This window comes from Schistocerca serialis, chromosome 10 (assembly GCF_023864345.2).
Source record: "Schistocerca serialis cubense isolate TAMUIC-IGC-003099 chromosome 10, iqSchSeri2.2, whole genome shotgun sequence".
In the NCBI taxonomy this organism is placed as follows: Eukaryota; Metazoa; Arthropoda; class Insecta; order Orthoptera; family Acrididae; genus Schistocerca; species Schistocerca serialis.
Genome location: NC_064647.1, coordinates 182,755,922 through 182,783,755, shown reverse-complemented (window position 1 = coordinate 182,783,755; position 27,834 = coordinate 182,755,922). Strand labels below are relative to the sequence as shown.

Below are 27,834 nucleotides of genomic sequence, written 5' to 3'. Positions count from 1 at the left end.
GCTGCATTTCCATCACCCTGCACTCCCTCCCTGTCCTCACTCTTTCCCCATTGCCTCCTCCTTCCCCTCTGTGTTCTGATTTATATTCACCTGGTTCCCTTCATTGCTTGCAATTTTGTTCCTTCTGCCTGTTCTGTCATCATTTCTGGCATTGAGGTCCCTGCTTAATATTTGACCTCCACATCTAAATTTGGTATTAGCCATTTGGGGAAGAACTCCCTCCCTTGTGCCTACAGTGTGGATTCCTCTCCCCTGTTCCTTCCCCTCTCCCTTCCCTGCTGTAACCCCCTTCCACCCTGCTAGGTCACCAGCATGTGTAGCCAGTCTGCATGATGGGGGTGTTATGTCCCCGCCTGGCCAAGGAGTGGTTGCTTGTCTTCTTGGAGCATTGGAAGTCCCGGCAATGGTCACTGCACCAGGTGGCCCTTTCTGTGGCTGGGTGGTGCCCATGGGGAGAGCCCTTGATCAGAGAGGTTGGTATCAGGCCGCATGCTTGGTGCATGAAGCATATCAAACTGCAAAAATATGGCCATCTCTTCGAATGGTGAAGAATCATTGAATACTGCTTCGTATGACCCGGCAGCCTTCCATTTCCTGGCTACACCACGGGAGGAGGGCCAGGCTCTCTGTCTTGGAATGAAAAACTTTCGCCACTACCTAGGACAGATTGAGGGGTGGGAGGACATTCACCGCCACAAAACCATTGTTTTTTTGTGGGGAATATAAAGGACAAGTTTGCGAAGTGCAGTAACATGGGGTCGGGCTCCCTGTTCATCAAAGCTGCTTTGCTTCCCAATCTGCAGCTAATTGTGCTCGTGATAATTTTAGCAATGTCCCAGTGTCTGTTACTCCCCACCAATCTCTGAATATGGTCCAGAGAGTAGATTTTCATAGGGACCCCATCCTGCAAACTGAGGAGGAACTGCGGGCTAATCTGGAATGATACGGTGTTCATTTTGTTCGACATGTGCAGAAAGGTCGCAAAGACAACCACACCTACACCAGCGCCTTCATTCTAGTTTTGAGGGGGATACTCTCCCAGAGAAGGTAAAGATTATGTGCTACAGATGTGATGTGAAGCTACACGTCCCACCAACCATGAGGTGCTTTTGGAGCTTGCGTTTTGGGCATATGTCTTCCTACTGTATAGCGGAGCTGTTGTATGGTGCGGACATCCACTCCATGAGGAGAAGCCCCTTTGTTTCACCACCTGTGTATGTCAATTGTCATGACCGCCACTTCCCTTGCTCACCAGATTGCCCAGCTTACAAGAGAGAAAAGAAGATCCAACAGTACAAGTCCCTGCATCATCTGTGTTATGCTGAGGCTCGCCAAAGATATGAGAAACTCCATCCAGTGTCACTATCTTCAACTTTTGCTTCTGTTAAATCTTTACCCCCTCCTGCCTCTTCCTTACCCCAGCCACATCCCCCTCTCCCCTCGCCTTCTCGTGCAGTTCCTATGACCTCCCATCCAGGAGCCACTCCCCCTCCCCGGCCGAAGAAGTGGCCCCCTTCTTCGGCACCTGCCAGTCATAGACTTCCCCCTGGGATACCTCTCCCCAGCATCCCTCAGACCGGAAGCCTCCTACCACAAGTCGGCCACAAGACACACCTCTGAAAGAGGAGGAGGAGGAGAAGAAGAAATATGTCACAAGACAAGGCCCCCCCCCCCCCCCCCAGTGCCCCCAGAGGAGCAGTCTTCCCCCATTGTAACTTGAATCGGACATCTTATTTATGGATGTCACCCCATCCTTGTCGGTGACAACCACTGACAGAGTGACATGACCTGCTCCTCAGCTTCTTTGTCTAACCCGGGCTCTCGCCACAGTGGAATTGTGACCGATAATACTGTCGCCTGCCGGAAATATAACGTCTTGTCTCCTCTTATTCTGCTTTCTGTCTTACTCTTCAAGAAACACTCTTCCATTTTCACCACTCTCCAACATTTCGTGGTTATGGGCTTTCTGTCGGAACTATGCCAGCCCTGGGGTGGCATTTGGTGGGGTCTGCACTTTGGTTCAGTCCGATGTCATTGGCGGCTGGATACCCTATGTACCAACCTGGAAGCAATAGTGGTTAGAGTGCAGACGACTCCAGCAATCACTGTTTGCAATTATCTCCCTCCAGGTAGGCCACAACCTTACGTTGAACTATCTTAATATAGCAATTCCTGCCTCTGTATCTCCTCCTTGGGGTCTTCAATGCACACCAACTCCTGCAGAGGCATGCCACTTCGATTGGTTGGGTTATTCTAAATTAATCAACGTATTACAGATGTTTATTTGCATCTCCTCATTGATGATTTCCATACTAACGTCAGTGCCACCCATGGCACCTTTACTGCTATCGATCTAATCATTTCCTCCTCTGCTCTCGTGGCTTCCCTACATTGATCATCCCATGATGACCTTGTGACAGTGAGCATGTTCTGGTGATTCTATTGTTCCCCTGCTGCCACCAGGCAGACAGGCTCCCACATTGGGCATTCTGCAGGGCCAGTTGGCCTTTATATACACCTGTTGTGCACTTAAACACCTCCCTCTTGAAATGCATTGATGTGGTCGTGCAAGACGTCTCTGTCACTATTCTTCATGCTTCTATCACTGCTGTCCCCCTATCCACAGGTCCCCCTAATCAGCAACTGGTACCGTGGTGGACTAAGGATGTAGCAGTCGCTGTCCAGAACCGCTGCTCGGTGCTGCAATGATTTCAACAACATCCTTCAGACCGACATCCTTACTTATAGGCACCTCCATTCTAATCGTTACCTTATTAAGCAGAGTAAAAAGGAATGCTGGGAGTTCTGTGTTACCTTCCTGGGGCCATATGTCTCTTCATCGCGGGGTTGGTCCAAGCTCCGTATCCTTCTGGGTCGCCAGCGACAGTCAACTGTCCAGTCTTAACCTCCAAGGTGCTCTGTGTGCTGATCCACTGGTCCTCTCAGAACATCTCGCGACGACATTGGCATCCTCTTCGTATCTTGATACCTTTCTTTGGCAGCAATGCCGAGTTAAACAGACTCCTCTCTGTTTAAACATGCATCATGCTGAGCTCTATAATGAATTCTTCACTGAATGGGAATTCTTGCAGGCTCTTACCTCAAGACACGTGGCCCCAGGCCCATATTCCATCCACAACTAGGTGATCCAAAACTTGGACATTCCCCTAAGGCAACATTTCCTTAGAGTCTTCAACTGCATTTGGCTCATGTGTGCTTTCCTGTAACAATGGCGAGACATTATAGTTACCCTGTCCTTAAGCCCGGGAAGAACCCAATGTCCCTTGACAGCTACTGCCCGATTAGCCTGACAAATGTACTTCTTAAACTGTTAGAGAGAATGGTTAGCTTCAGATTATGTAGGGTACTTCAATCTCGGGGCCTTTTCTCCCTGTATCAGTCTGGCTTCTGGGCAGGACGATCTCCAACTGACCATTTACTCACATTGGAATCAGCAATAAGACAGACCTTTACCAACTACCAGCACCTTGTTGCAGGTATACCTCATGGCTTGGTGGCATCACATTTTAGTTACACTCCATGATCGCGGCTTCCGTGGCCTCCTTCTGATTTTTATCTGTGACACTTTATCTCGCCAGCTCTTCCAGATTCAAGATGGGACTTCACTCAGTGCCCTCGGTTTCAGGAGAACAGTATCCCACAGGGTTCTGTGCTGTCACACTGTTCCTCATTGCCATCAATGGGCTTGTAACATCTGTTGGGCCTGTGGTTATCCCAGTATTCTACATCGACGATTTTTGCATCTGGTGTAGCTCTCACTCGGAACATCTGCTGAGCACTGCCTCCAACATGCCATCTGACCGACCTCTGCATGGGCCATCTCCCATGGCTTCGTTTTCTCCCTCCAAAACGTGGGTTATGTATTTTTGCATCTCCTGAATGCTATAGCACAGTCCCATTTCTTGGGCCTTATTTTTGAAAAAAAGCTGTCGTGGCTGCCACAATTCGTCACCTAAAGACTGCATGCATGCTGAAGCTTAATGTTCTCCACACACATCTTGGGGTGCAGTCCGTACCACTCTTCTCCATTTTTACTTTGCTATGGTCTTGTCCAGACTAGATTATGGTAGTCAGGTTTATGGCTCAGTGGCTCCTTCCACTCTGCAACTACTTGACCCTGTTCACTGTTGGGTGCATCTGGCTATTGGGGTCCTTCTCTCTAGTACTGTTCTGTCTCCTCACAGAAGTGGGGATTCCCCCTCTACAAATATGACGGAGCCAACTCCTAGTTCCTTTCACCAATTCCCTGACCATCCCGTCTACTTAGCCCTCTTTGCCAATGACGGATGTCTCCCTCCTGACAACTGCCCGCGAGTGGGTTTGCCAGTTTGCATGCCTCCCTGTTCCTGCTGTCGGGATCTCCATCATTACACCCTGGAATGCACTCTGTGTATTTCCTCCCATACCTCCCCTTGGATGGTGCCTAGACCATGGATTAGGACTGGCCTATTCCAGGCTCCTAACATTTCTGTCACTCCTATGGTTTTCCGGCGTCTTGTACATGCCATTGTTGCAGAGTTCCATGGTGCCACCATCTTCTACATTGATGGTTCTAAGACAATCAGTAAGGTGGGATATGCTTTCACATGTCCTACTGGCTTAGAACATCATTTATTGCCAGAGCTTTTAACCATTCGCAGAGCCCTCAGTTTTGTTTCTCAGGCCTCCCTCCACAGCGTTTTAATTTGTTCAGACTCAATGAGCAGCTTACAGGCTATCAATCGATGCTACTCTTGTCACGCTTTGGTCTCTGCTATCCACGACTTTCTCTCTGCCCTTGGCCATGCCCCCTGCTAAGTCATGTGGGCATCCCAGGGAATGAACTGGCTGACTGTTTGGCTAGAAAAGCAGACACGAACTCCCCCATTCCCTTTCATGATTCCAGCTGTGGATCTATGTCAAATCTCTCTTTGGCCAAAAATGGAATGACATCTGGTGCTCATAGTGATAAACTTTGCACAATCAAGGTGTCTACTGCAGTTTGGCGCTCTTCCATCTGCTCCCACTGTTTTATGCAGTCTGCGCATTGGTCATACCAGGCTTACCCACCAACTCAGTCATAAAAAAAATCACAGGTTGCTGAAAATTTGTTTCATAACATTCCTTGGCATGCTGAATTCAGTTGGTAAATCCAATTTGTTAAACAGTTTTGTTAATCACTTTTGAGTTTTGAAAATATCAGTAATTTTTTCAGACCCATATGTGGAGTTGGTTATCACAGATCACATTCACAAAAAGTTTTGAGCCAAACGTGTGTCCTTATATGTGATGATTACTCTGTACATACACTTGTAGTCATGTATGTGTATGTGCTTAATCTATATGTACATCCGAAATAAACCTAAATAAATAAGTGCACCTATAATTTACATTTTGTTTTGCAATTTCCAGACATAGATTTTCATTTGTGGTGGACTCAATTTGGGAGGGGAAAGTAAATATTTATAAAGGTTTCTGGTTCACGATCGTGGCGGTGGGGTATTAGGTTTTTAGGGCGAGCAGGTGATCAACATTCGAACACAGTCTCGTTACTTTACATAGCTTCATTCATATCATGATACGTACATACGGTCTTGCGGTCAGTTGAAGGCTGGCAATTGATGACAGCATGACACCTGGCAGCCAGAAGAGACCCTCTTTCATTCCGCGCGGCCAGCTGTACGGATGGCTGATGACCCGCCCGTGCGGGCACAGCGGAGAGAGGAATGTTCTTTCTATGTATGAGGGTGAATGTTTAGATGCACTACTTCATCACTCTTTTACACATTCTTAGATATGATGAAACACCAGTAACTAATAGTATCAAACATGCATCAGCATAAGAAATACTCAGTATATCATAGTGAGGTAATGAAGAAGAGATGGAGGAAAAAAACTGTGAAAAGCAAAGAAAATGAGTGTTAGTGACAAAACTGAGTGTGTCAATGAAAATGTACCATATGAGAAAAACATACGGACACAAATGAAATTTCTAGTATTGTTAGGAATACGTTGGAAAAACAGTGTTGCTAGACCTAACAATGGAGAAAAAAAAAAAAAACCCTCAACGAATGACAAATGAATCTGAATAAATTCTGCTTCACTTTTCACTGTTATCATTATTATAAAAGATTAAGTGCACTGATTGCGACCAAAGTATCTTCTTTTTTAGTTACATCCAACGTGCTGTGGGTTTTCATGTAGAGTCATGCTAAAATAATCTTATTGCGAATTGAGTGGAAATGGACAGTTTAAAATATGAAAAGGACACTGGTTCACTCAATATTGTAGAACCTTACAAGACTTTTAAATTTGCTTGACAATCATTGTATGGCCGTTAAGTGTGGGCAATAGATGAGAAATTGCAGTTAAATCCCCTGAAACTCGATGAAAGGTTTTTCAGAAAGAATAAACGTATTTTGAGTGCCTATACTCATTAAACTGAAAGACATAAAACTATGACACTTGGGCACATATTCACAAATTTATCAAGTGTAGATTGCTGATGTTCAGTATGTCCTCCACCAGTTACACAAACAATGTCTCATTGATATTTGAATCCCTCCCACACTTTAGTAAGTGTGGCTGTTATCACTGACAGTATGGCAGTATGGATTTGGTTCTTGAACTTCACACACTGTGTTGTGCAAAAGTGTTACCATTGTAAATAGCATTCTGAATTGAGTCAGAAAATGCCACATGTTTGCATTTGTTGTGATTATGTAGAGCCTGTAACAGCTGTAACTTGTACGTCTTATAACCAACCAATTTCTGGAAACACACCAACATATTGTTGTAGGTAGTTGTACTTCTGAAGGGCAAGAAAAGTTGATTTTGTAGGACTGTGTTGGAAGCAGGTTGAATTCGTGCGACATTTTCAGTGGAAACATGAAGATGGCCAAAACTCTTTCCTTTGCATACACATTCTGTGTCTACAAACTGTTGATACCATTTGCACATTGCACAAACTTGAAAACATAAAGTGATTGCTGCTGTGGTGTTGCCAGTTCACAACACATTACAGTAACCAAGCAAAAAGAAAACAACTGACATCTAGTGTCAATGAATATAAATTAGGCAATGTATTCATTCCTCCAATAACAGTGCAGTGATTAATTGTTCTGACTACACAATAGTGTAATAGAGGGAAACATTCCACATAGGAAATATATATCTAAAAACAAAGATGATGTGACTTACCAAATGAAAGTGCAGGCAGGTCGACAGACACACAAACATACACACAAAATTCAAGCTTTCGCAACAAACTGTTGCCTCATCAGGAAAGAGGGAAGGAGAGGGAAAGACGAAAGGATGTGGGTTTTAAGGGAGAGGGTAAGGAGTCATTCCAATCCCGGGAGCTGAAAGACTTACCTTAGGGGGGAAAAGGACGGGTATACACTCGCGCACACGCACACATATCCATCCACACATATACAGACACAAGCAGACATATTTAAACACCCTATGCATGCACAGTAATTTGCAGAACTTGAATCTTGTAATTGCAGATCACGTACAGTGACAGGACTCTTCGAATTCACTTGGACTCCTCATCCAATGAGACTGTGTGCTGTGCGCTCCAAACCTACAGTGTTCCATTCCCAGATAATGTCCAGACTCATAATAGTTGTGCTGCAGCACAATAGTTGGCTAAGAGTGAGTTTACATAGTACAGTTACATGCTCCAACATCGAATCTGACCCAGCATACAGATGATGATTGACCCTCATTTCTGTTACTTCATCCACATTATATGCCATCACAGCCAGTCCAATGACTCTGACCACACTGTAGTGACAACTGTCTCCTCTGCATAACAGATACTACAAAAAGGGTATCCACTACTTGACTATAGGTGAATGTTTGTGGACCAAACCAGTAACCTCAACATGAAATAAAAACTAAACAGTATCTTGTATAAAAGTGCTCCGTTCGAAAGTACACATTTTTCAAATATTTGAAACAAAAAACTTACTACTGGGTAACAGTCAATATCAAGCCACTTCACCATGTAGCTTATAACACATTTGGATCCTCTTTGGCATGCTGTCCACTATATGATAGAGATGTTGCTGTCAGACCTTTCGACAGTGACCTTCTTGGGGCCACCTGTTGTGGCTTCCTGAAACTTCAACTGGTCGTAGTGCTCGATTGAGCTCATGTCGGCAGATAGTGAAGGCCATACCACTTAGTTGATTCCTGCCTCCCGGAGGAATCCTTACACAAAGTGGGCACAGTGTATAGCTTTATAATGTCATTGCAAAAGATAAGATGGAGTCCTGCTGTCAAACAATAGTCACAACCATAGTAAAAAGACAGCTTTGTGACAACTTATCACTTGGTAAAACCAGCTAAATCAACATAGGAATAACTGTGTCTGAACTACTTTGCAACAAAAAATTGCATAGTTAACAATGATGGATGTGTTACAAATTTACTTAATAAATAACAAAAAATATATATTATACGTATTGCGGCACGTATCACGTTGCTGTCATGTGTTGCTCTCTTATATACTGTCTGACAAAAATAGTGAAGCAGTCACAAGGAGAGGACTAAACAAGATGAAAATTCGTTGGTTGCGAGGTCATGGAATTCTATTTTGGTGATTACAAATTCAAGCCCTATTATCAGTGTGACAAGCACTCCCTCTGCCGTGGATGCATGCACTTGTGCTGTTAGGATGTCGTGCCATTGTATCCTCTCCTGAGGGAAGCTGACCCACAACTTTGTAACTGGTCCTCTAAATTCTGGACATTGGTACCGGACTGAATTGATATCCAAACTTTTCCCACACATGTAGGCCTGCTATTGGGGACAGAGTTGGGGATCTCGCTGGCCATGGAAGTACTGCAACATGACTCGCACAGTTCACAGGTACGCATACTATGGGTGAATAAGATATGTTCTGTTCAAAAATTCCACCACGGTATTGTTGCACGGGAGGAAACGCGGGATGATCCAGGAGGTATTTCTGGTCACCATTTTAAGTGCAGCCATTTGTGTTGTTGTGTTAATGGTAGCCCTTGCCTGGAATTGTAATCCCTTAGTCCGTCTACTTACAGTCCCTGACCAGTGCTGTGGGATGACACAATGTTGCAGGGAATCCATTACTTGTCCTCAGGTAGTAGGTAAAGATCCGAAGGGATTGCAGTGTGCTAGGTCCACAACATCATGCTCCTTCCTTGTGATCGTCAGACATACTAGACAGGAACTTTGACACCGAGTATGTCTTCACTCAAGTAACTGTGCACTCGGACATCAGGGTGTCCGAATGTTTCACAATCCTGGAAATAGCAAGATTCAGCCAGTTATCCCAATGGAGTCGGGTACATAGCATCTGTGTGGCCTTCACAGGGATCATTCAATATCTGATGCTGCTCATGCCCTTCACAAACCCTACCAAGCATGGTAACAATACTAAACACGAACAACACCAATGCACTCTGGTAGCTGTTCTACCTGTTAACAGAGATTTGCAACAGTAGTAATTTTCATATCGACCCAAGGTGTACAAGGTCTGTTAAAAAAATTCTGGAACATGTGTAATTTCACAGTAGTGGTTTGTTGGAGTGAAATGCAGTTGGTATCCCTGCACATACCTGTGTTTAATGTGTAACTGCCGGAAATTTCATTGTTGTATGTCTGTTAGTTATTGTTCAGTGCTGTATTTAGTAGAACGTTGTGGCATACAGATTGCGAATTTCGAGATGGCAGAGATTGCGGAGCAAAGTGTCTGCATTAAATTGTGCGGTGAACTGTAGAAAACCTTTACAGAGACCCACCAAATGACAAGGAAGCCTATGGTGATGAGTGCGTAAGCTGTACTTTGTGTTACAAATGGTTCACATGTACTTTAAAAATGGCCGAACGGAAGTTAAAAATGATCCTTGTTCAGGATGACCTTTAATGTCTACAGACGAGGCTCATGTAGGAATGTCAACAAAACTGTGTGTGCCAATTGAAGACTGAGTGTCCGAGAGATGGTAGAAGGATGCAACATTTCAGTTCGATCATGTCATGAAATTGGTGCAATTGAGAATTAGGTGTTCCTCAAGAGAGTCATAACTGGTGATGAGACGTGTGTCTATGGTTATGATGTTGAGACAGAGGTTCAGTCTCCTCGATTCATCATATTCGTCGATGGTACTATCGGGACATGTTGTGGCACCTGGGAGAAAATCTGAGAAGGAAACGGCCTTAAATGTGGTGAGACAATTCGTGTGCGCATGTTCATCCCTGGTGGTGCGTGACTGTAGCACAAAGAATTAAATCACTGAGCTGTCTTATCCTCCGTACTCACCCAACCTGGCCACCACAGACTTTTTTTTATTTCTAAAGTTGAAAACCCTGTCGAAAGGACAAATATTTGCAAGGACGATCCAGCAAGACGCATACCGAGACTGCTTCCAGAAGTGGAAATGCATTGGGAGTGGTGTATCAATTGTGGAGGAGAGTATTTCAAAGGAGACCATGCAGAATAAGTAAAAGGTAAGTGTAGTAAATTTTTGTGGACAAAGTTCCAGAATTTTTTTGATCAGACGTTGTGTATGTGTATGAAGTTAAATTGACATCTGGCCATGTATTCTGTGTGCTTCAAATGTTTTGTCAGGCAGTGTATTTTGAATTAAATCAGTTTTATACTGTGTTTGCATCTAATTAACGTTTCTAGATGAATGATCTAATTACTGACATTGGTGTCTGCATGCCACGATACTGCCTAAGCTGAAGTCTTTATCGTAGCTGTAATCCTTACTTACTGGATTGATATGTTTATAATGATTTGCACATATCGTCATCATTCAATGAATTGCTAAAAACCATTCAACAGCCAAGATCAAATAAAATATTTTTTACTTAAAACGGCCAGTTTCAACAGACTATGCTGTAGTCTTCTGGTCTTAAACGTGTTTTACAACAAAACGTTTTAAGACCTGAAGATAACAGCACAGTCAGTTGGAACATGATCCATCCACCTTCTTTGTAGTCAGGAGTTTCTCAAGTGCGTCATACCCGACGTCTAGGTGCAAACCATTTTGACGGGCCTGCATGTGCTACTGCCACCAGACCACACCCACTCGGACTTTAGCATTTCATGTGAAATGTCACACAGTTTCCACTTCTTGGAATGTAATCATCTTATGGTTTCTATATAGCAGGTATAGCACTGTGCTGAAGGTTTCTTTCCAATTGTGTATATAGCTTTACAAAATGGTAACAAGTACACTTCTTCTTTTGCAGGTGACATTTGAATTTGGGGCACAGCAGAGTCCTGGCTGTGTACGTGAAGTAGCCATAACAAACTTTGTGACAACCAAGGCTACGTTTACATGGAATGTGCATCAGCTGAGGAATTGGCCGAAAGGCACTTTTGAAGCCTCATCACCGCCGTTTGTCCACCCCAGTGCGAGTATGTGGAGCATGCACCTGTCCAAAGACAGCCACGAATCCGTCCATCTTGGTTTCATACTGGTCTCTTCTGAGAAGGGAACACCTGTGAGAGCCAGCATAAAGACAAAGGCCAAATCCAAAGCCAGTCAAATAAAAGAGGTATGCCAACATCTGTACCTAGTTCTTTTGTTGACAGTAAGTAATTTTCATGACTCATGTATCAGCATAAGGAAGACATCAAGCCACATTATGATTTGTTGAGAAGGATACTGTATTAAAAATTAAAAACATGGATACAGTGTAACAATAGCTACATTTGTTTGTTTACACATGGCAGTAATACAAATCTTTCGGTGCCAGATTTATTGGCCATGTACATGACTTGGTAATAGGGCATGTACAGGAGGATGAAAAATTTTATGTGATCGTGGGAATCCGAGTGACTGGTGTGGTGACGATACAGTGTGTTGATACTGAGGTGGGTTGGTGCTGCTGATTCATAGCTGGTGGATTTTATCTCCACATACTAGTGGCCTTACAGGTGTCGCTCAGAGCAGACTAACCTGTGCTGTGTCCACTGGTTCCTGCTTCATCACTCTCTAGGTTGCCGGTGACTGGCAGTCTCTGTTGTCCGTGCTGCAATGGCCGTTCAGTCACCCAATGCCCATGGAGCATCTTTTGTCTGTTGTAATTAGATTGTAAGGGAGGTCACCATGTTATAATAGAGGCTGAGGTCAGACAGCAAAAATAAAGTTGAATGGAAACTGAGGATGTCACAAAATGACATCATACCCAGGGGCAAATACAAACATCAGTTGCAGAGAGACAGACTTTCGCCATAATGAAAAATCAGAACTGGGATATGGACATAAGATACAGATTCAGGAATGACATGAAGTGTCATAATCTAAAAGCAACATGAGAACTAAAATCGGTTCCAGATTCTGACTCTGTACGAGAATAGCTCATCATAACATGTTCTGTTATCTGAATGTCATAGTATGACCTACAGTAATTGAATGCCCTCCTGAATGCTCCTCCACAGCAGTTTTGGTCTACCTCCCACACTCTTTGTCTTTCAGAGCACTGAATTTCCCATAGTATCATATTGAAACTCGTGAGCTTTGTTTGCAGTGCCTTTCAGTGATAGATCAATGCTTGGCTACTTCACCCTGCCAGTCTTCATAATGGGGCACCAAACTTTACAATTCCCCCTCAAAAAAATCCTCAAATTCTCCTTTGTAGGTCGCCGGGCAATGGCACGGCAATGTGTGCAAACTCCACTGCATTTCCATGGTGGTCTCTCCATAACTCCAGTTGTGGAGCTAGCCACTGCCCACTGTAAGTTTCCTAGCAGCTGACATAACTGCTGGATTTTCTATGGGAACCTCTGTGAATGAACTTGCATTCGTGAGTGACCACGGAGGCTGTAACTTAATGGCAATTCTGCTTCTTTGTAACAGGAAAGCCTTTAATGTCCTTACTCATGTCTGTGAGATCCTTCGAAACTTAATACCGTCTTTAATTGGGCCACCCCATCCAGAACAAAGAAAAATGCTTGTGAACCATTCTTGTTCATCTTCTACGGATTGGAGAAAAATCTCATAGTAACAAGGCACAGATTAATTTTAGCCCTTTTGTCCGGAGCTTTGGTCCATGAAGTATTACAGGACTTAACACTCTCTCCTCTCCTCTTTCCTGTTCTAGTTGTGAATGGTGCATGGGAAGAAATGCTGGCCAGCTTCTGTGAGAGCTCGCATATCTCTAACTGTACCTTAATTGAGTTTTTGTGAGATATGCGAGTGCAATACAGTATGGCGCAGTTAAAAATCAGCCCACCTCCTCTTTGAATATGAATGCAATATTTCGACTTCTGAAACAGAGTAACTAGCTGCAGTAATTGACAGTTTTATACAATAATCAGTTGTTAGCATTCTTCTCTCATGTTTCAGTTTATTTCACATTTCTCTTTGCGGTATGCAAAATGATTTTCTCTTTAGAAAAAAGAACTGAAATTGTGGAAGCGTATTTGAATACAGGTTCGATTAAGGAAACTTGCGAAATTTTCAGGGTCAAGTATGTGGATAGAGGACTACGAGCAAAGAGAGCAGTGCAGAGTCTATATAAAAACTGGCGCACCTATAAACCTGTGCAAAGTGTAAAATAACAAAGAATTTCTTCAGTTTGCACACTGGAAGTTATTGCAGACATTTGCCAAAGAATTATTCAGAGCCCAAAGAAGTCTACACATAAATTGACCCAACAGATGCATTTACGTAGGCGTAGTTGCTAGCAGATATTGAAACATCTTAGTCTGAAGCCACATTGTGTGACAGTTGTGCAACAATGACGGGAGGATGACAGTTGGAAACTTGTAGGTTACTGCATGTGGCTTCTGAATAACATCAATTATGGATCTTTCTGGTCACATGAATTCAAAGAACATGAGGTACTGTTCAACGGAGACCGTAACATTGTGTGTCAACAACCACTCTGTGACAAAGAAACCAGCATTTGGTGCTGTGAAATACGGACGCGCATCATTAGACCAGTGTTTTTTGACACTACTGCCAACATGGTTGCATGTATGGAAATTTTTTGTACATTTTATGCTCATCTTGTTGAATATGAATGACGATACTGCTTCTTCCACCAAAGTGGGACAACATGCCATATGTCTGAGGTAACACTAGAAACAGTCCATGATGCCTTCAACTGAGGAACAAATGGTCAGAAAACGTTTATGGCCACCACACGTTTGCCGGATCTGACATGATTTTTTTGCTGTGGGGGCACTTGAGGAGCAAGGCGTGTCAAACAAATCCACACACAATACAGGAACTGAAAGATAACATAAGCTACAATGTTGCCGCCATTGACATCCGAACTTCACACCAGATGTACCTGAATATGCCTAGACTGTAACTGCTGCCAGTGCATGTTTGGTAGTCATTTATCATTACAGTTACTGGAGTTTCCATCTGTTTATGTGCAATAGTTCTATTTATTTGTTTCCACTCCCAATGCCAAATGTTGATCCTCTGTAGGCCTTAGAACTTTCTACAGTTCTGATTGCTCTGCAAAGAATGTCACCATCCATGCCAGTGGTTTGTTGTGTAAAACAGTTTAATTCAGTTGTGAGCAAAAATTGAATAAAATAATCACAAATTGCAGGTTCGAATTCATGCTGTAATAAAAGCCAATGTATACGGTCTCAATTACTGAACCTGCCAGAGAGAGACTCAAATGCATCATGCTGAAAAATGAAAATTATTGCTTAAATATTGCATGTGAATATTAATGGCAAAAGGCTCAATTTTAATTATACACACAGACCTATATATTTCACTAAATATCTCATTTATTGGTTTAAGGAGTATACAACAGCAGTACCTTCTCATAGTTAATCAGTCAAGACGAGGGATAGACAAAATGGGATTCTGAAATGGTGGTTCACCATTTTTATTTTTTCTTCACATCAGCGAGTAGAATAGAACAGTAGCACAGACTTCCAAAAGTCCCTGTACAAAATGAGCCTTGGGACTTCTGTGTGCACATCATCTGAGATAGAAGCATAACAAAATATGTTATCAAATTGATACATTACAGTGCTCCTAATGATGACAACCTTTATTAGCAGAGCAACAAGTTTGGCACCATTCTGGTTCTGCTAACCATTACAGTCAATCATATGTTTTCTTTTACTGGTTAAGTTGGATTTTCTTTGAGATTGGGTTGGATTTTATCTTTGTTTGGTATAGGAAGGTCAGGAGAATGATTTTTCTTTCACCACATTGTATTACATATGTCACATAAACAATGAGTGTTGCCATGAAATTTTTTTTTTACCTTGACACTGATAATAAAGCTTCAATTTTGTAGAGAGTAACATGTAGATTATCATTATATTATTCTGTTGCCATGTGGTTACATTTTGAGTAATAAGTAACATTGGGGTTGTTGCTGTTACTTTGCTGCTTGTGAAGTTGGATTTATTGTATCTGTCCTCAATATATTTATTAATCTAGCCTCGCTATTTGGTTAAGTTTCACTGGAAACAAGGTAAAACCATTTAAAAAACCTGTGACCTCAGTTGCATACTGAATTATGTTCAATAGTTTTCATTGCTTAGCTTTCTTAAACGTCAGTTGACAGTTTACATGTGAAAATGTTCTTTAGCAAATCAACTTTTTTTTCACTGTGCAATAGTTCTTCGACATACTAATCACAATTTTAACAATCTGGGAAAAGACAGATTGCTGCTTACAATAAAGAAGACATGTCAAGTTGCAGACAGGTGCAACCAAAAGACACTTACAAAGCTTTTGGCCACAGTCTTCATCAGAAAATGACACACACACCATTCACACTCACAAGCAAGCACACCTCACGTACACGCGACCACCAACACCAGCATCTCGGGCCGAGATGTGTGTGTGATGTGTGCGTGAGGTGTGGTTGCTGTGTGTGTGTGTGTGTGTGTGTGTGTGTGTGTGTGTGTGTGTGCGCGCACGCGCGCCTTTCTGCAACTTGATATGGCTTCTTTACGGCCTACATTGTTGGTATTCCTATCTGAATGTTCCATTGTTTGATATTCCAATTTTCAAATGTTTGAAGAGCATTCATATCAGTTGTACTGTATGCGTGGATTGCAATAATTTTTATTTCATTTCTTGGTTTACTTTGAGTGGAGAAACATTTTTCTTGTTGATAGTTCTTTTAAGGAAAATTTTAATGGAAGTTCTTCATTTTATCATTTATTTTGTGAAAAGTTATCTTTATAAATGTAATTCACAGAAATTTCTCCTGCTTATGAAATGTTATGGCTTCAGATTTACTCATTTGGATGACATCTATAGTTGTCAAATAGTGCACTCGCTCATCGTTCCAGGCAAGGGCATAGTGAGTTAATGTACCTTACAGCCCTCAGGAAGGCAGAAGACACTGCTTGCAGACTTGCCACACTCCATCAGATGGCAGCAACATATGAAACAAGAGCGTTCAAACACACACAGCAATAGTCTAGCTTCCCGGAAAAGAAAACCAGATAATAACTAATTGTTAAAGGGGAGGTAGAGGTATGCTCTCTCATAAAAAATTATACCTATTTGTCCTGACAGGACATCACTGAATTCATGGGAATTTGGAGTAGCAGTTCACCTGAATTTTATCTAATAGCAGTGCACACAGGCTGTCTTCTGATTTTTATTATTTGCTAACGTGTAACACAGTTTGTATCTATGGTGCCAAAGTACTGTCTGTAACATCTCCAAGCACTTGCTTAGTGTCTTCGTAGGTATTTACTTGCAATGTGTTTAGGGTGTTACACTCTTTATGTTGGCTGCTGCATACTGTCTGTAATGAGCAATGCTGGCAGGCAAGCGTAATTGTTGCTTCAGTGATGGGAGGAATGCGTATAGTTTCTGCATTGTCACGTGTTAATTTTTGTTCATGATTGACGGCATCACTTGAAGCAAAGATGCTACTAAAAAGTACATGTCACTTGTACTTTTCTCGTGTACGCACAGCTACATTTAGTCATTCTTTATTTGCTCTATAAGATTAGTTCACTTACCAGTGATGTCACAAGCTAACATGTTAAAGTTGATATTGTCATTGTGCATACATAAATCTGCTCGATTCACCTTGCATCCTCACAGTTGAACATCTAAGTCTTCTGTCCCAGTCCCGTTTGATTGAAGACTATTCTGTGATTAAATGAAGTTAATGTACCTGACACAAACTAATCATTGTTAATCGGAAAAACACTGTCATCACCTCTGCTCCTCGCTGTTCCTTGTACACCTTTTCCCTGGTGTTTCCTGATTCTGTGCACAGATGGAGACAGTGCAGTGTGTGTTATGTGTCACAACTTATTCGTTTTCGTACTGGACTCACTGGCATCAAGTTCAGCGAGGCATGCAAGTGGCAGCAAAACTGAGTGAAACAGAGAAATAATAAACAGCAGATCAACTCTGCACAGAACTCTATATCTATTGTACCACACCCTGCATGACTCAAAATTGCTCATCTCCATATCAAAGTATAATTTTTTATCTTCAGTTGCCTACCACTTATGTTTGTTATAAGACACAGTCCATTGGTGTACCCAGACTAACACTAATTCCTTGATAGCACTAATTGCTTATCAATTAGTGTTCCTTCACCAATAGGAAAACTCAGTTAATATAATCTGTATATTCCTTGTTTGATAATTACAGACGTACTTTATCTTTTACACCCAATTGGTGAAACACTTTCTGGCAGATATTTGTTCTACAAAACATCTAAATTACCCATTTATATTACTAGAAGTATTTCTTTAGGTTTTCATGAGGTAAAAATCATTTATTTCATTTGTCCCAGAATATATTAATAAATATATATTAGCATCTTTCTGATCTCCCTTGTGATAGCTGGCCTTTTGACCCAAGGAATGGAGTAGGATGTGTGGCAAAAGGTCTCACATGGAATAGTGTTCCTGTATTAAACTTTGTCTCTCCTCCAACACCTTTAAATAACTTAACAACATACTGTTTAAGTCTGCACATTGTCCACTGCCTAAATATGAAGATTCCTTTACTTTATTTGCTACTACTGCTTTTTATCAGTAGTCACTTCAGGTTGCTGCCTATTTAAGCCATTTGTCTCCCTGCTTATAAGTTCAATTTTTAAGTCTTGGCATTATTTATGATGACCACTGTCTTTTTATACTAACTCTCTCACAATCTCAATTCTAACAACAACCAATTTGCATCTCGCTGTGGAGAAGTCAATATTAGCCTTTCACTCTTGGAGAAATTCTGTCCCCAAATTACAGTCTGCAACCAGAGAATCAGTTACTAGAAACGTGCCTGAATTTACTACATTTTTATGTTCAAAGTAGCACGTGAGCTTGGCATTTCACACTGCATGACCCAGTGCCTATTGCTCCCTGTATCTTACAGTTACTGATGGTCAAGGTTAGAACAGACATATCTTCACATATCTTTCCTTACAAGTCAGTAGACATTACATTTACGATGGGACCTGTGGTTGGAATGTTTCCTATGTATGCATTCAGTGCAGAAAGTGACACGGTAATGTCAACTGTTTCAGTTAGTGGTATCAGAATACAGCTCGTCCTGAATGTCACACTTGTTTATCATATCTAACTAGGTTGATTGGTTGGTCACTTCATCATCATCATCGTCGTCATCGTCATTGTTTTGCCTAAAGGCTGGTTTTCACATGGTAGTTCTCCAGGCTGTCCGGCCTTCTGCCATCCTCTTCAGGTCTGCATAATTTCCTCTTCCCTTTATGTTGTCTATCACCTTGTATCTCCTTCTTCCTCTGTCTTCTCCCACAAACCAATCCTTTCATAGCATCTACTAGCAAGCACTCCCTTCTCAATAAATGTCCCAACCAGTTCTTTTTCCTTTTTCTTACAACCTTCAGCAGACATCTTCTCTCGCCAACCCTTTCCAATACTTTTTCATTACTCACTCTTTCCATCTAGCTTATTCTCTCCATTCTCCTCCACATCCACATCTCAAATGCTTCTAACCTTTTTTCATCCTCTCGTCTCAGTGTCCATGTTTCTGCCCCATATAGTGCCACATTCCAGACAAAACATTTGCCAAGCCTTTTCCTTAGTCCTTTATCTAATTTGCCACATAAGAGGTTCCTCTTTCTGTTGAATGCCTCTTTCCCTATGGCAGTTCGAGTTTTCACCTCCTGGTGACATCTCAAGTCTTCAGTTATTGTGCTTCCGAGATATTGAAATTCACTTACTTGGCTAATGGTAGATTGTCCTATTTTAATATTGGACAGTTTGTGTCTTGTACTGATGACCATACTCTTTGTTTTTGCTGTGTTTATTTACATCCCATATTCCACACAAGCTTCATTCAGATCTTTGAGCATGTTATTCACTGTCCGCTCACTTTCTGGCACTAATAGCATGTCATCAGCAAATCTTATACATTCTACTCTCTTTCCACCAATACATATTCCTCTTTTACCATCTAAGCTTTTCGCAATAATCTCTTCAAGGTATACGTTAAACAACAGTGGGGAAAGGCAACAACCTTGTCTAACACCTCGTCCAATGCTGCTTCCTTCTGACATTTCATTTCCATTCCTTATCCTTACTTTCTGGTGTAAATATAGATTCTGTATCAGTCATCTCTCTTTCCAATCTACTCCTTTCCTCTTCAAGATATCCATCAGCTTGTTCCACTGAACTCTGTCAAAAGCCTTTTCTAAATCTATAAAAACAGCAAAGATTTCTCTACCCTTTTCCATATATCTTTCTCCTATAGTTCTTAGCAGTCCAATAGCATCTCTTGTTCCTTTTCCTCTTCTAAATCCGAACTGCCCCTCTGCAATCCCTCTATCCAGCTTGCCGTATAACCTTCTATTCAACACTCTCAGCAAGACGTTAGCTGCATGAGAAATTAGACTGATGGTTCGGTGCTCTTCACATTTTTTAGTATTTCTCTTTTTCTCTATTGGTATCATAACTGTTGCAGCGAAGTCCTCAGGCCATTCCCCTTTGTCATATATCTCGTTACAGAGGTAGACTATTTCTTTTCTTGCCTTGTTTCCCAGACTCTTCAACAGTTCTGCTGGCAAATCATCTATTCCACATGCCTTCCTATTCTTCATCTCCTTCAGCGCCTTTTCTACTTCTGCTTCCAAGATGGTAAATCCCTTTCCATCTTCCAGCACACATTGCTCCTCTTCAACCTTAATTTCGCTTTGCATTTCATCCCCCTTACACAGACATTCAATGCAAACAGTACATATGTACAAAGTCAAAGCCACTACTTACAGCATTAAGTTAAGTAGTGGCTTTGACTTTGTACATATGTACTGTTTGTGTTTTCCTTTTTTTCATTTATAAATGTATAGCTATGGTGTTCTTTTAATCACTGACAAAGGTCTTCTTAGGCACTTGTGGGTTTTATTGTTCTGAAGAAGGTGTAGTTATCTACGCCGAAACCTAGGTTAACACTAGGTGCTTTTTTTGCAGTCGAGGTGGGTTTTTTAATGTATCTGCATGAAGCTGCAAGGCAGAAAATGACACAGTACCCAGTAGAAGTCCCTTTGGCTTTCATGTCCTTGACAAGGAGTTTGTTATTGGGAAGCTGCTAAATAGTTGCAGACAGCTAGGACTGTAATTGTGTAGCCTCAGCTACTTCATCCTTTAACTTTTTCACAGCCTCAGGCATACAGGTATTTGCCAATTTTAAATCTGATATATCTTCGGATAATTCTTTCAGCAAGCATCATGCTTTGTCGAAAGTTCAGCAATCACAACAGATGCCTGGATTTTAGCCATATCATATTCTGTTCAGTGAAAACTCACCTCAATGATTCAGTAAAAGAGGCATCATGGAAGACATCAGTTCTAATATTTTAAATAGTACTACTAATGGATATGTTGATTGATCCCTGTAAGTGGTAGTTCCTTCCACTTCAGGATTGAGTTTGACAACATTACCTATTATGGTAGGGCCCATTTTTAACATTTATGCTCTTGTTTTTACCGTGACCTGAATTTAATAGAAACCTCTAAACTTTCTTCATTGTTAGAGTAGCCACTTAAAACACTTACTCCCTTGTTCATGTCTCCTCTCTGTTTGCTGTACTTTTTATTTTCAGTGATTTGTTTTCTGCAATCAGGTTTAAAAAGTATATGTTTATGAAGCAGAAAATATTGTATAAACTTCAGTCACAAAATTGTTAATTGCTCACAATTAGTCCTGTCACACATTGACAATTACAATGTGTAATGCATGCAGCAAGCAGAATAAATGGTAACATATTTGCTTACTCTGTCTGTTGGTATATGGCGTGAAGCCATTTAACTTAACTGTAAGTAAAAAATGAATTTAATTTCTGTGCAAATTATCAAAGTTGCAGACTCAAATTTACACCATAAGAAAAGTGAGTGTATACCTTCTCAATTACTAAGCTTGTCAATAGACTCTTAAATGTATCACACACTATAGTATTCTAGATTTTCTGAAATCTCTATGAATAATGAAAATATTACTTAAACATTGCAGGTTCATAGTCATGACAAAGAGTCCAATTTAATTTTGAATACAATCCTGTATATTTCAGAAGTGTCTCATTTATTGCCATAAGCAGAATACAATATCAGTACCTTCTCATAGTTGTAAGTCAAGGTGAAGAATAGAGGCAAAACTTCTTCACACCACCAAGTACAATAGTAAAGCAATGCAGACTGTCTAAGTTCTCACACACATAGTGCCTTTGGATTTTTACATGAACATTTTATCTGTGATAAACATTGCAAAATAGGCAGTCTTAATATGGGACATTACACCTCTCCGCATTTATTAACCTATCAGTCTATCTAATTTTTGGCATTCTTCTGTGACACCACATCTCAATTACTTAGTTTCTCTTCTATTCCAGTTTAGGAAAGTACATTCTTACACACACACACACACACACACACACACACACACACACACACACACACACACCTGAATGCCACGTGCGTTCTCACAAAACTGTTTCTCAAATTAAAGCATGTGTTTACTACTAGTAGACTACTGCTTGCAGTGAATGCTTACTCTACTTGTGCTTTTCTGTTTTTCTTTTTATTTCCTTCGTGTTTCTGAGGTAGAAAATTTCCTTCCTTTTTGTCTACTGCACAATCTCCAGTTTTGATGAGTTTTTTGCTAGTCTCATTTTTACTGATCTTCGTTTCTTTTGTCTGTCTTTGGTGTATTTTCAGTCTATATTTTGTTGAGTTCATTCAACAGGTCCTGTAATCCCTCACTTTCTTTGGGGACAGCAATGTCATCAGCAAAACTTATCACTGATCTACTGTAGTTCCATCCAGAATTATAATCCCACATGTCAAAGTTTCTTTTATTTCTGTGGTTTTTATCTACATTCAGGCTGACTAGCAGGAGAGGACTGCATCCCTGCCTGATATGTTTTTCAATCGGAGCATTTCTCTGTTAGTTATCCTTCACATTGACCCCCCCCCCCCTTGGTTTTTGTATATATTGTACAAGGTGTCCCAATAAGTTCCTTTATTCCTATTGACTGTACTGTTTGGGAAATCTGAAACTAGCAGCATAAGTTAAAGCGCTCAGATGAGAAATATGAGAAATTGTTAACCACATAAAAAAGAATTGAAAATGAAAGTATTAAGGCTGAATGAAGTCTGTGAATAAATTACCGGATAATGACATGGAGCACTGAGTTGCAGCCTGCCATGTTTTGTTGGCACTGTTGCCAAATGCCACTTCTCACCCAAGAGATTTCATGTGCTGTGCGATGTATTGTGCAGAGCACATAGGAGGTGTTGTGTCTAGACAAGACAGCCTAGACACAATGAGAGGAAGCCGAAAGGCACGCGCTAAGCTAAAGCTGGATGGCATGAGGTCTGAAACAGGATACGTAATGAATGCTATAAAGAAAAGTACGTAGCTTCTGGAATACTTAACTTTAATCCATCCTTTTGGTACATCTGGAGATTGTGGCGATACAAGTGAGACTCTTTAGATACATGCAATGTTACTACTGGCGCCTTGCTAGGTCGTAGCCATTGACTTAGCTGAAGGCTATTCTAACTATCTGCTCTGCAAATGAGCGAGGCTTCGTCAGTGTGCATCGCTAGCTACGTCGTCCGTACAACTGGGGCAAGTGCTAGTCCGTATCTCGAGACCTGCCTTGTGGTGGCGCTCGGTCTGCGATCACACAGTGGCGACACACGGGTCCGACATGTACTAATGGACCGCGGCCGATTTAAAGCTACCACCTAGCAAGTGTGGTGTCTGGCGGTGACACCACAGGAGGAATGTGGTTTCTGGTCTGAGGAATATCTCCATTGTGTGCAAGAGTAGGAAAGGGATGCAGCACATGTTGTTATGTGGGCGGGGGATGCCATCACGATAACTGTGCAGACTGTGTTTATTTGTAGGGTACATGAATGGGAATTCTTGTTTGGATATATTGCAGATGTCATAAATACCTCTGCTCAAAGGCAAGGATGGAGATCCAGCATATTTTACCTGTTCAGGAATTTTGAGGCCACAGGATATGGTGTGGTTCAGCAAATCCTCAGCTCCATTGAAAGACCTGCACAAAGCCCAGATCTTAACATACCAGAAAACACATCATAGGGAACAATCGAATTCCATGTGGCCCCATGTTTGTACAAGAAAAATGAAGAATTGCTGAAAAGTGTTGAAACGTTTCAAAGTATAGCTCCTGAGTGATCCGCTATATGGCAAGGAACCTGCCTATGTGGCTGAGTTCACTAACACGCACTTGTACGATGGTGTTCAACCCCGCAGTAAGCCGGTTCAAATCCTAGTGGTGGAAAAAAAATTCACTGTTAGTATTTGGCTGTCAAGGGGAGGAGAGTTGATGGCGTAAAGTTTCAGATTCCCAGATTTGTGCCAATGTCCTGGTTTAAATACTAAACCTCTCCACAGTGTCTCATGAAGTGAGAGCACATGACACTATTGATGGTGGTCTATGCGTCATCATCATCATCATCATTGTTACCTAACACAAACGTTACATTACACTCCACACAGACACACAGGACATACATGTAGTATTACAAACCCTTGTAATGGAGCATGTTGTAAATAAACAATCTAGCAGAATATGCCAAGGAGAATGTAGACATGATTAGATCCCTGTACCATGTCGGTGCACTACAGATCTGCTAGCTACATCGTTTATATAAGCAAGCATTCCAATACACGGTACACTGCAAAATGTGATTCCTCACCTCATGGGGGTAATTATTTGCAGTCGCTGGGAAATGGTGCACTTGAGAAGGGAAGGTAAATGTATACATAATTGAAAATAGTAGCCACTTGAATTGTCTGCAAATTTTTATTACAAAATTGGATTGCAGAAATGCATTTAAACAGAAATGTGGAACCTGTAATCATATTCATTTTCACATTTCAGTAATTTATAGAATGCTCATTTCTTGGATAAATGGCCATCACAAATATAGCCTTGAGGTGTATTCTCCAGTAACTGCAGCACAATTCCAAAGGTAACATAATGCATTATGCGCTTTACTATGTGTAGGTGTGAATTCTCTAGACTGATTGTTGTAACCATTATCATGGTCATCATCACAAATGTTGGAAATATCCGATACCTCTGATGACTCTGGTGTATGCTCCCAACCCCTGGTTTTCTTTGTCTTCTTTCCCACCTACTCAGTGAAGCACCCACTTCACCATTTACATCACACCATTTGAAGGAAAATTCATACAACGATGCAGTGAATTGCAGGTTTTAATAACATATTCAGAAAATATTTAATCAGTAGTAAATGTGTGATAAAAATGTGAAAAGTCTGGTCTATTTTATTTTCCTCATATTCACACATTCCACAGCTCAAATGACTGCTGTGATCTTGTTCGTATTTGTTATTTACAGGAATCAGAGGGATGGAGCAGTAGTCATAAGTAATGTTTATCACAAGATTCATAATATACCAAAGACAAGCAATTTACCTGCAACACACTATAACTCAGCACACTCCTGTGTAGATGACTTCTATGACGGTATCTTGATTTATCCTAAGTGTGGCCTCCATTACCAAATGCAGCACCAAAAGTCACTTTCTGGTGCCTTTAGCTTTGATGAAGCTGAACTGCTTGTCATCAGGACTCAGAATTAATAAATGTAATTTTTGTGTCAACAGCTACCCGCCATAGAGTCTGAACTGTTCAAAGTGGGTGAGGTGATGAGGAAGCAGATCCTGCAAGGCTTCACCCTACCTAAGGATGCACAGTCAGACAAGTTGCTGCTGGAAAGTGAGGTGTCAGTGGTGTGCAGTGTTGTGGAGTCAGCTCCTGGGACCACCAACACTCTCAAGGATGACTTGGCAACACTGCTAAAGCTGAAGGAAGATGCCGATGTCACGCTGTTGGCCGGTTCCAGTAAAGTGTCGCTGATGGCACACTCGACGCTCCTACGCGCACGCAGCAGAGTCTTCGCCTCCATGTTGCAGTCACCTGAGGTTGCCACTAAGTCAGGCTACATGTTTCACATGCGGGAAGTGGAGCCACGTGTGGTCAAGGAGCTTCTTTGCTACATCTACACTGACCAGACTCCGTCAATCTCTGAGATGCCGGAGGAGTTGCTTGCCCTCGCCAACAGGTTTGATCTCTGAACACCATAAATACAGCAGGTTGTGTCACACGTTCAATTTTATGATACTTTATTGTTGCTGTGACTCCTGAACATTACATCAGATAGAGTAAATGAATTTCTGCCATATACAGGGTGACCCACTTAAATGTTACTGTGCAAATATCTCTGGACAACAATAGATACTGAAAAATGACTTCCACAGGTATGAATGTAACACAGGGACTCATAAAAGTAAATACTATGAGACTTTCTAAAACGTAAGCAGATGTTCCAACACAGACTTAGGTTGTTTTATTTTATTTTATTTTATTTTTTATTTATTTGAGGACACCCCATATTATTTCTTATGCAATCAATAACGTGAAAATTCTCAGAAATAATGGCATTTGTTTCCTCACAATACATCAGTTACATCCCAAGAAATTGCAAAATGAAGTTGTGCTGTCCCACGTAATGAAATATGTATCCCCACTGATCAATGTTTTTGGCAGGAAACCCCATTATTACTCTTAGCCCTCATAATAACAGTGAAAGTAAGATTGCATATGTCAATCGCATCACAATTATGAGCAACAGGTGGTTCACGCTTGCATCTCGAGGTGTGCAGTAGCAATACATTTCATTTATTTTGAGCATCCACCTTGCTTTGCAATTTATCAGGCTGTTATTGACATATTGTGATTCAACTGAGACCATTCTTTTTGTGATTTTTCATGTTATTCATTGGGAAAGAAATAATGTGTGTTGTCCATTAAAGAAAAGTTTCTGTTGAAAGTAATATTTGCTTACATTTCAGAACCTCTCATAGTATTTATTTTCATGAGTCCTTGTCTAACATACATACCACGGAAAATCATTTTTCAATGTCTCTTTTCATTCTGGAGATAATAGCACTGAAACATTTAAGTGGGCGAGCCTATGTTTTACCGAGCTGTGATAGAAAGGAAGGAACAGGATGGTTCAGTGCCCTAATGATGTTAAGTTCTTTAGAACTGGAGTACACTCATATCGAGGAAAGAAGGAAATTGGCCATCCAATTTCAATAGAAATATGCTATTATTCACAGTAAGCAATTGAGAGAAATCATAGAAAACCTAAATCTCTATGGCCAGACAGGGATTTGAACCTGAGATCCATAGCAGTGATACAGTAGTTAAGACATTGTGAAAATTAGTGCTTCATGCTACCCATGATTATGAGAATGCCTGTAGCCTGTGGTCCACTGATAGTGACCAGCTAAACTTACGTGTATCTGGGATACACATTAAGGTTCTAGTGTAAGACATATGAAAACCAACAAATAGAAATTACATGAACATAATACCACCAAATTGTGGATTTAATTTTGGCACAATTAACACACAGTATGTATGTTGGATTAAGGAAGATTCTGGCTCCATAAAACATGTAGTTCCAGTGCATAGTCACATGTATTTGCCATAAAAAGGCTTGTAACAAATCTGTGCTGATAGTAAGGTCATATTGTCCAAAAAGCTCAGCATTAAATCTATTAAATAAGAAGTAGGCAGAAGCCCTTTTGAAAAATGAGTAAGAACAATGAAGGCTTTCCTTAAAAAACTCAAAAGCTAGCCCATACAGCCTAACTCATCAAGCATAAATCTTCTCACCACCCTAGAATTGTTACCTGTAATCTCCGTAAATGGAAGCTGAGGTCATATTCATATTCCGTGGCCAACTTCACCAGAGCAAAGTAATGCATGCCTTGTCCAGACCCAAAGACTTTTCTATCTCAGGTACTCTGATACTGGCAAGGTATCTTAGCTTCAACAGGAATTCAATCTGCTGAAGGCTGAAGTTATACTAGCAACCATGGGCCATATGCTAGGAAAGAGCAGTCGACTGAGCACAGTGTAGGCAGACGTGTGTGTGTGTGTGTGTGTGTGTGTGTGTGTGTCCACATGTGTTTCTCCTATAAGAAATTTCATTCCGAAAACTAGCTAGGCTCTGTACCTTTTATTTGTGTACCTATCAGTGATGCAGCCCTTTTGCCCCCTGGTGAGTTGTCACCTTTATTCCTAAATAATTGATGAAAGCTAGAGTGATAAAAGTATGTGCATCCAATAAACTCAGCCTACTTTCAACTGGACTCACATTCTGCAGTGGCAGACATCACATTTTTGTGTGGTCTCTCAAATATTTGTTTTTGTAGTTTTCTTAAACAATACCTTTGAAGTTGACATATTCTGTTTCCTTCTTCATCTTCCTCCTATTGGGATGTGTGCCTTATAATAATTTCCTCCTTAGTGGAGCGCTGAA

At 41.2% G+C, this 27,834-nt stretch overlaps 1 protein-coding gene across 4 annotated transcripts in view; it reads left to right on the top strand.

Moving 5' to 3' along the window:
- Nucleotides 1-27,834, top strand: part of LOC126424929 (speckle-type POZ protein-like) — a 104,156-nt gene that overhangs the window by 50,743 nt on the left and 25,579 nt on the right. For all 4 annotated transcript variants that reach the window (XM_050087774.1, XM_050087773.1, XM_050087772.1 and 1 more), the window contains exons 2-3: nt 11,245-11,553; nt 25,106-25,563. In XM_050087774.1, the coding sequence (XP_049943731.1) occupies nt 11,416-11,553; nt 25,106-25,563 (596 nt within the window). In that variant the 5' untranslated portion in view covers nt 11,245-11,415. The remainder of the gene's footprint in view (nt 1-11,244; nt 11,554-25,105; nt 25,564-27,834) is intronic.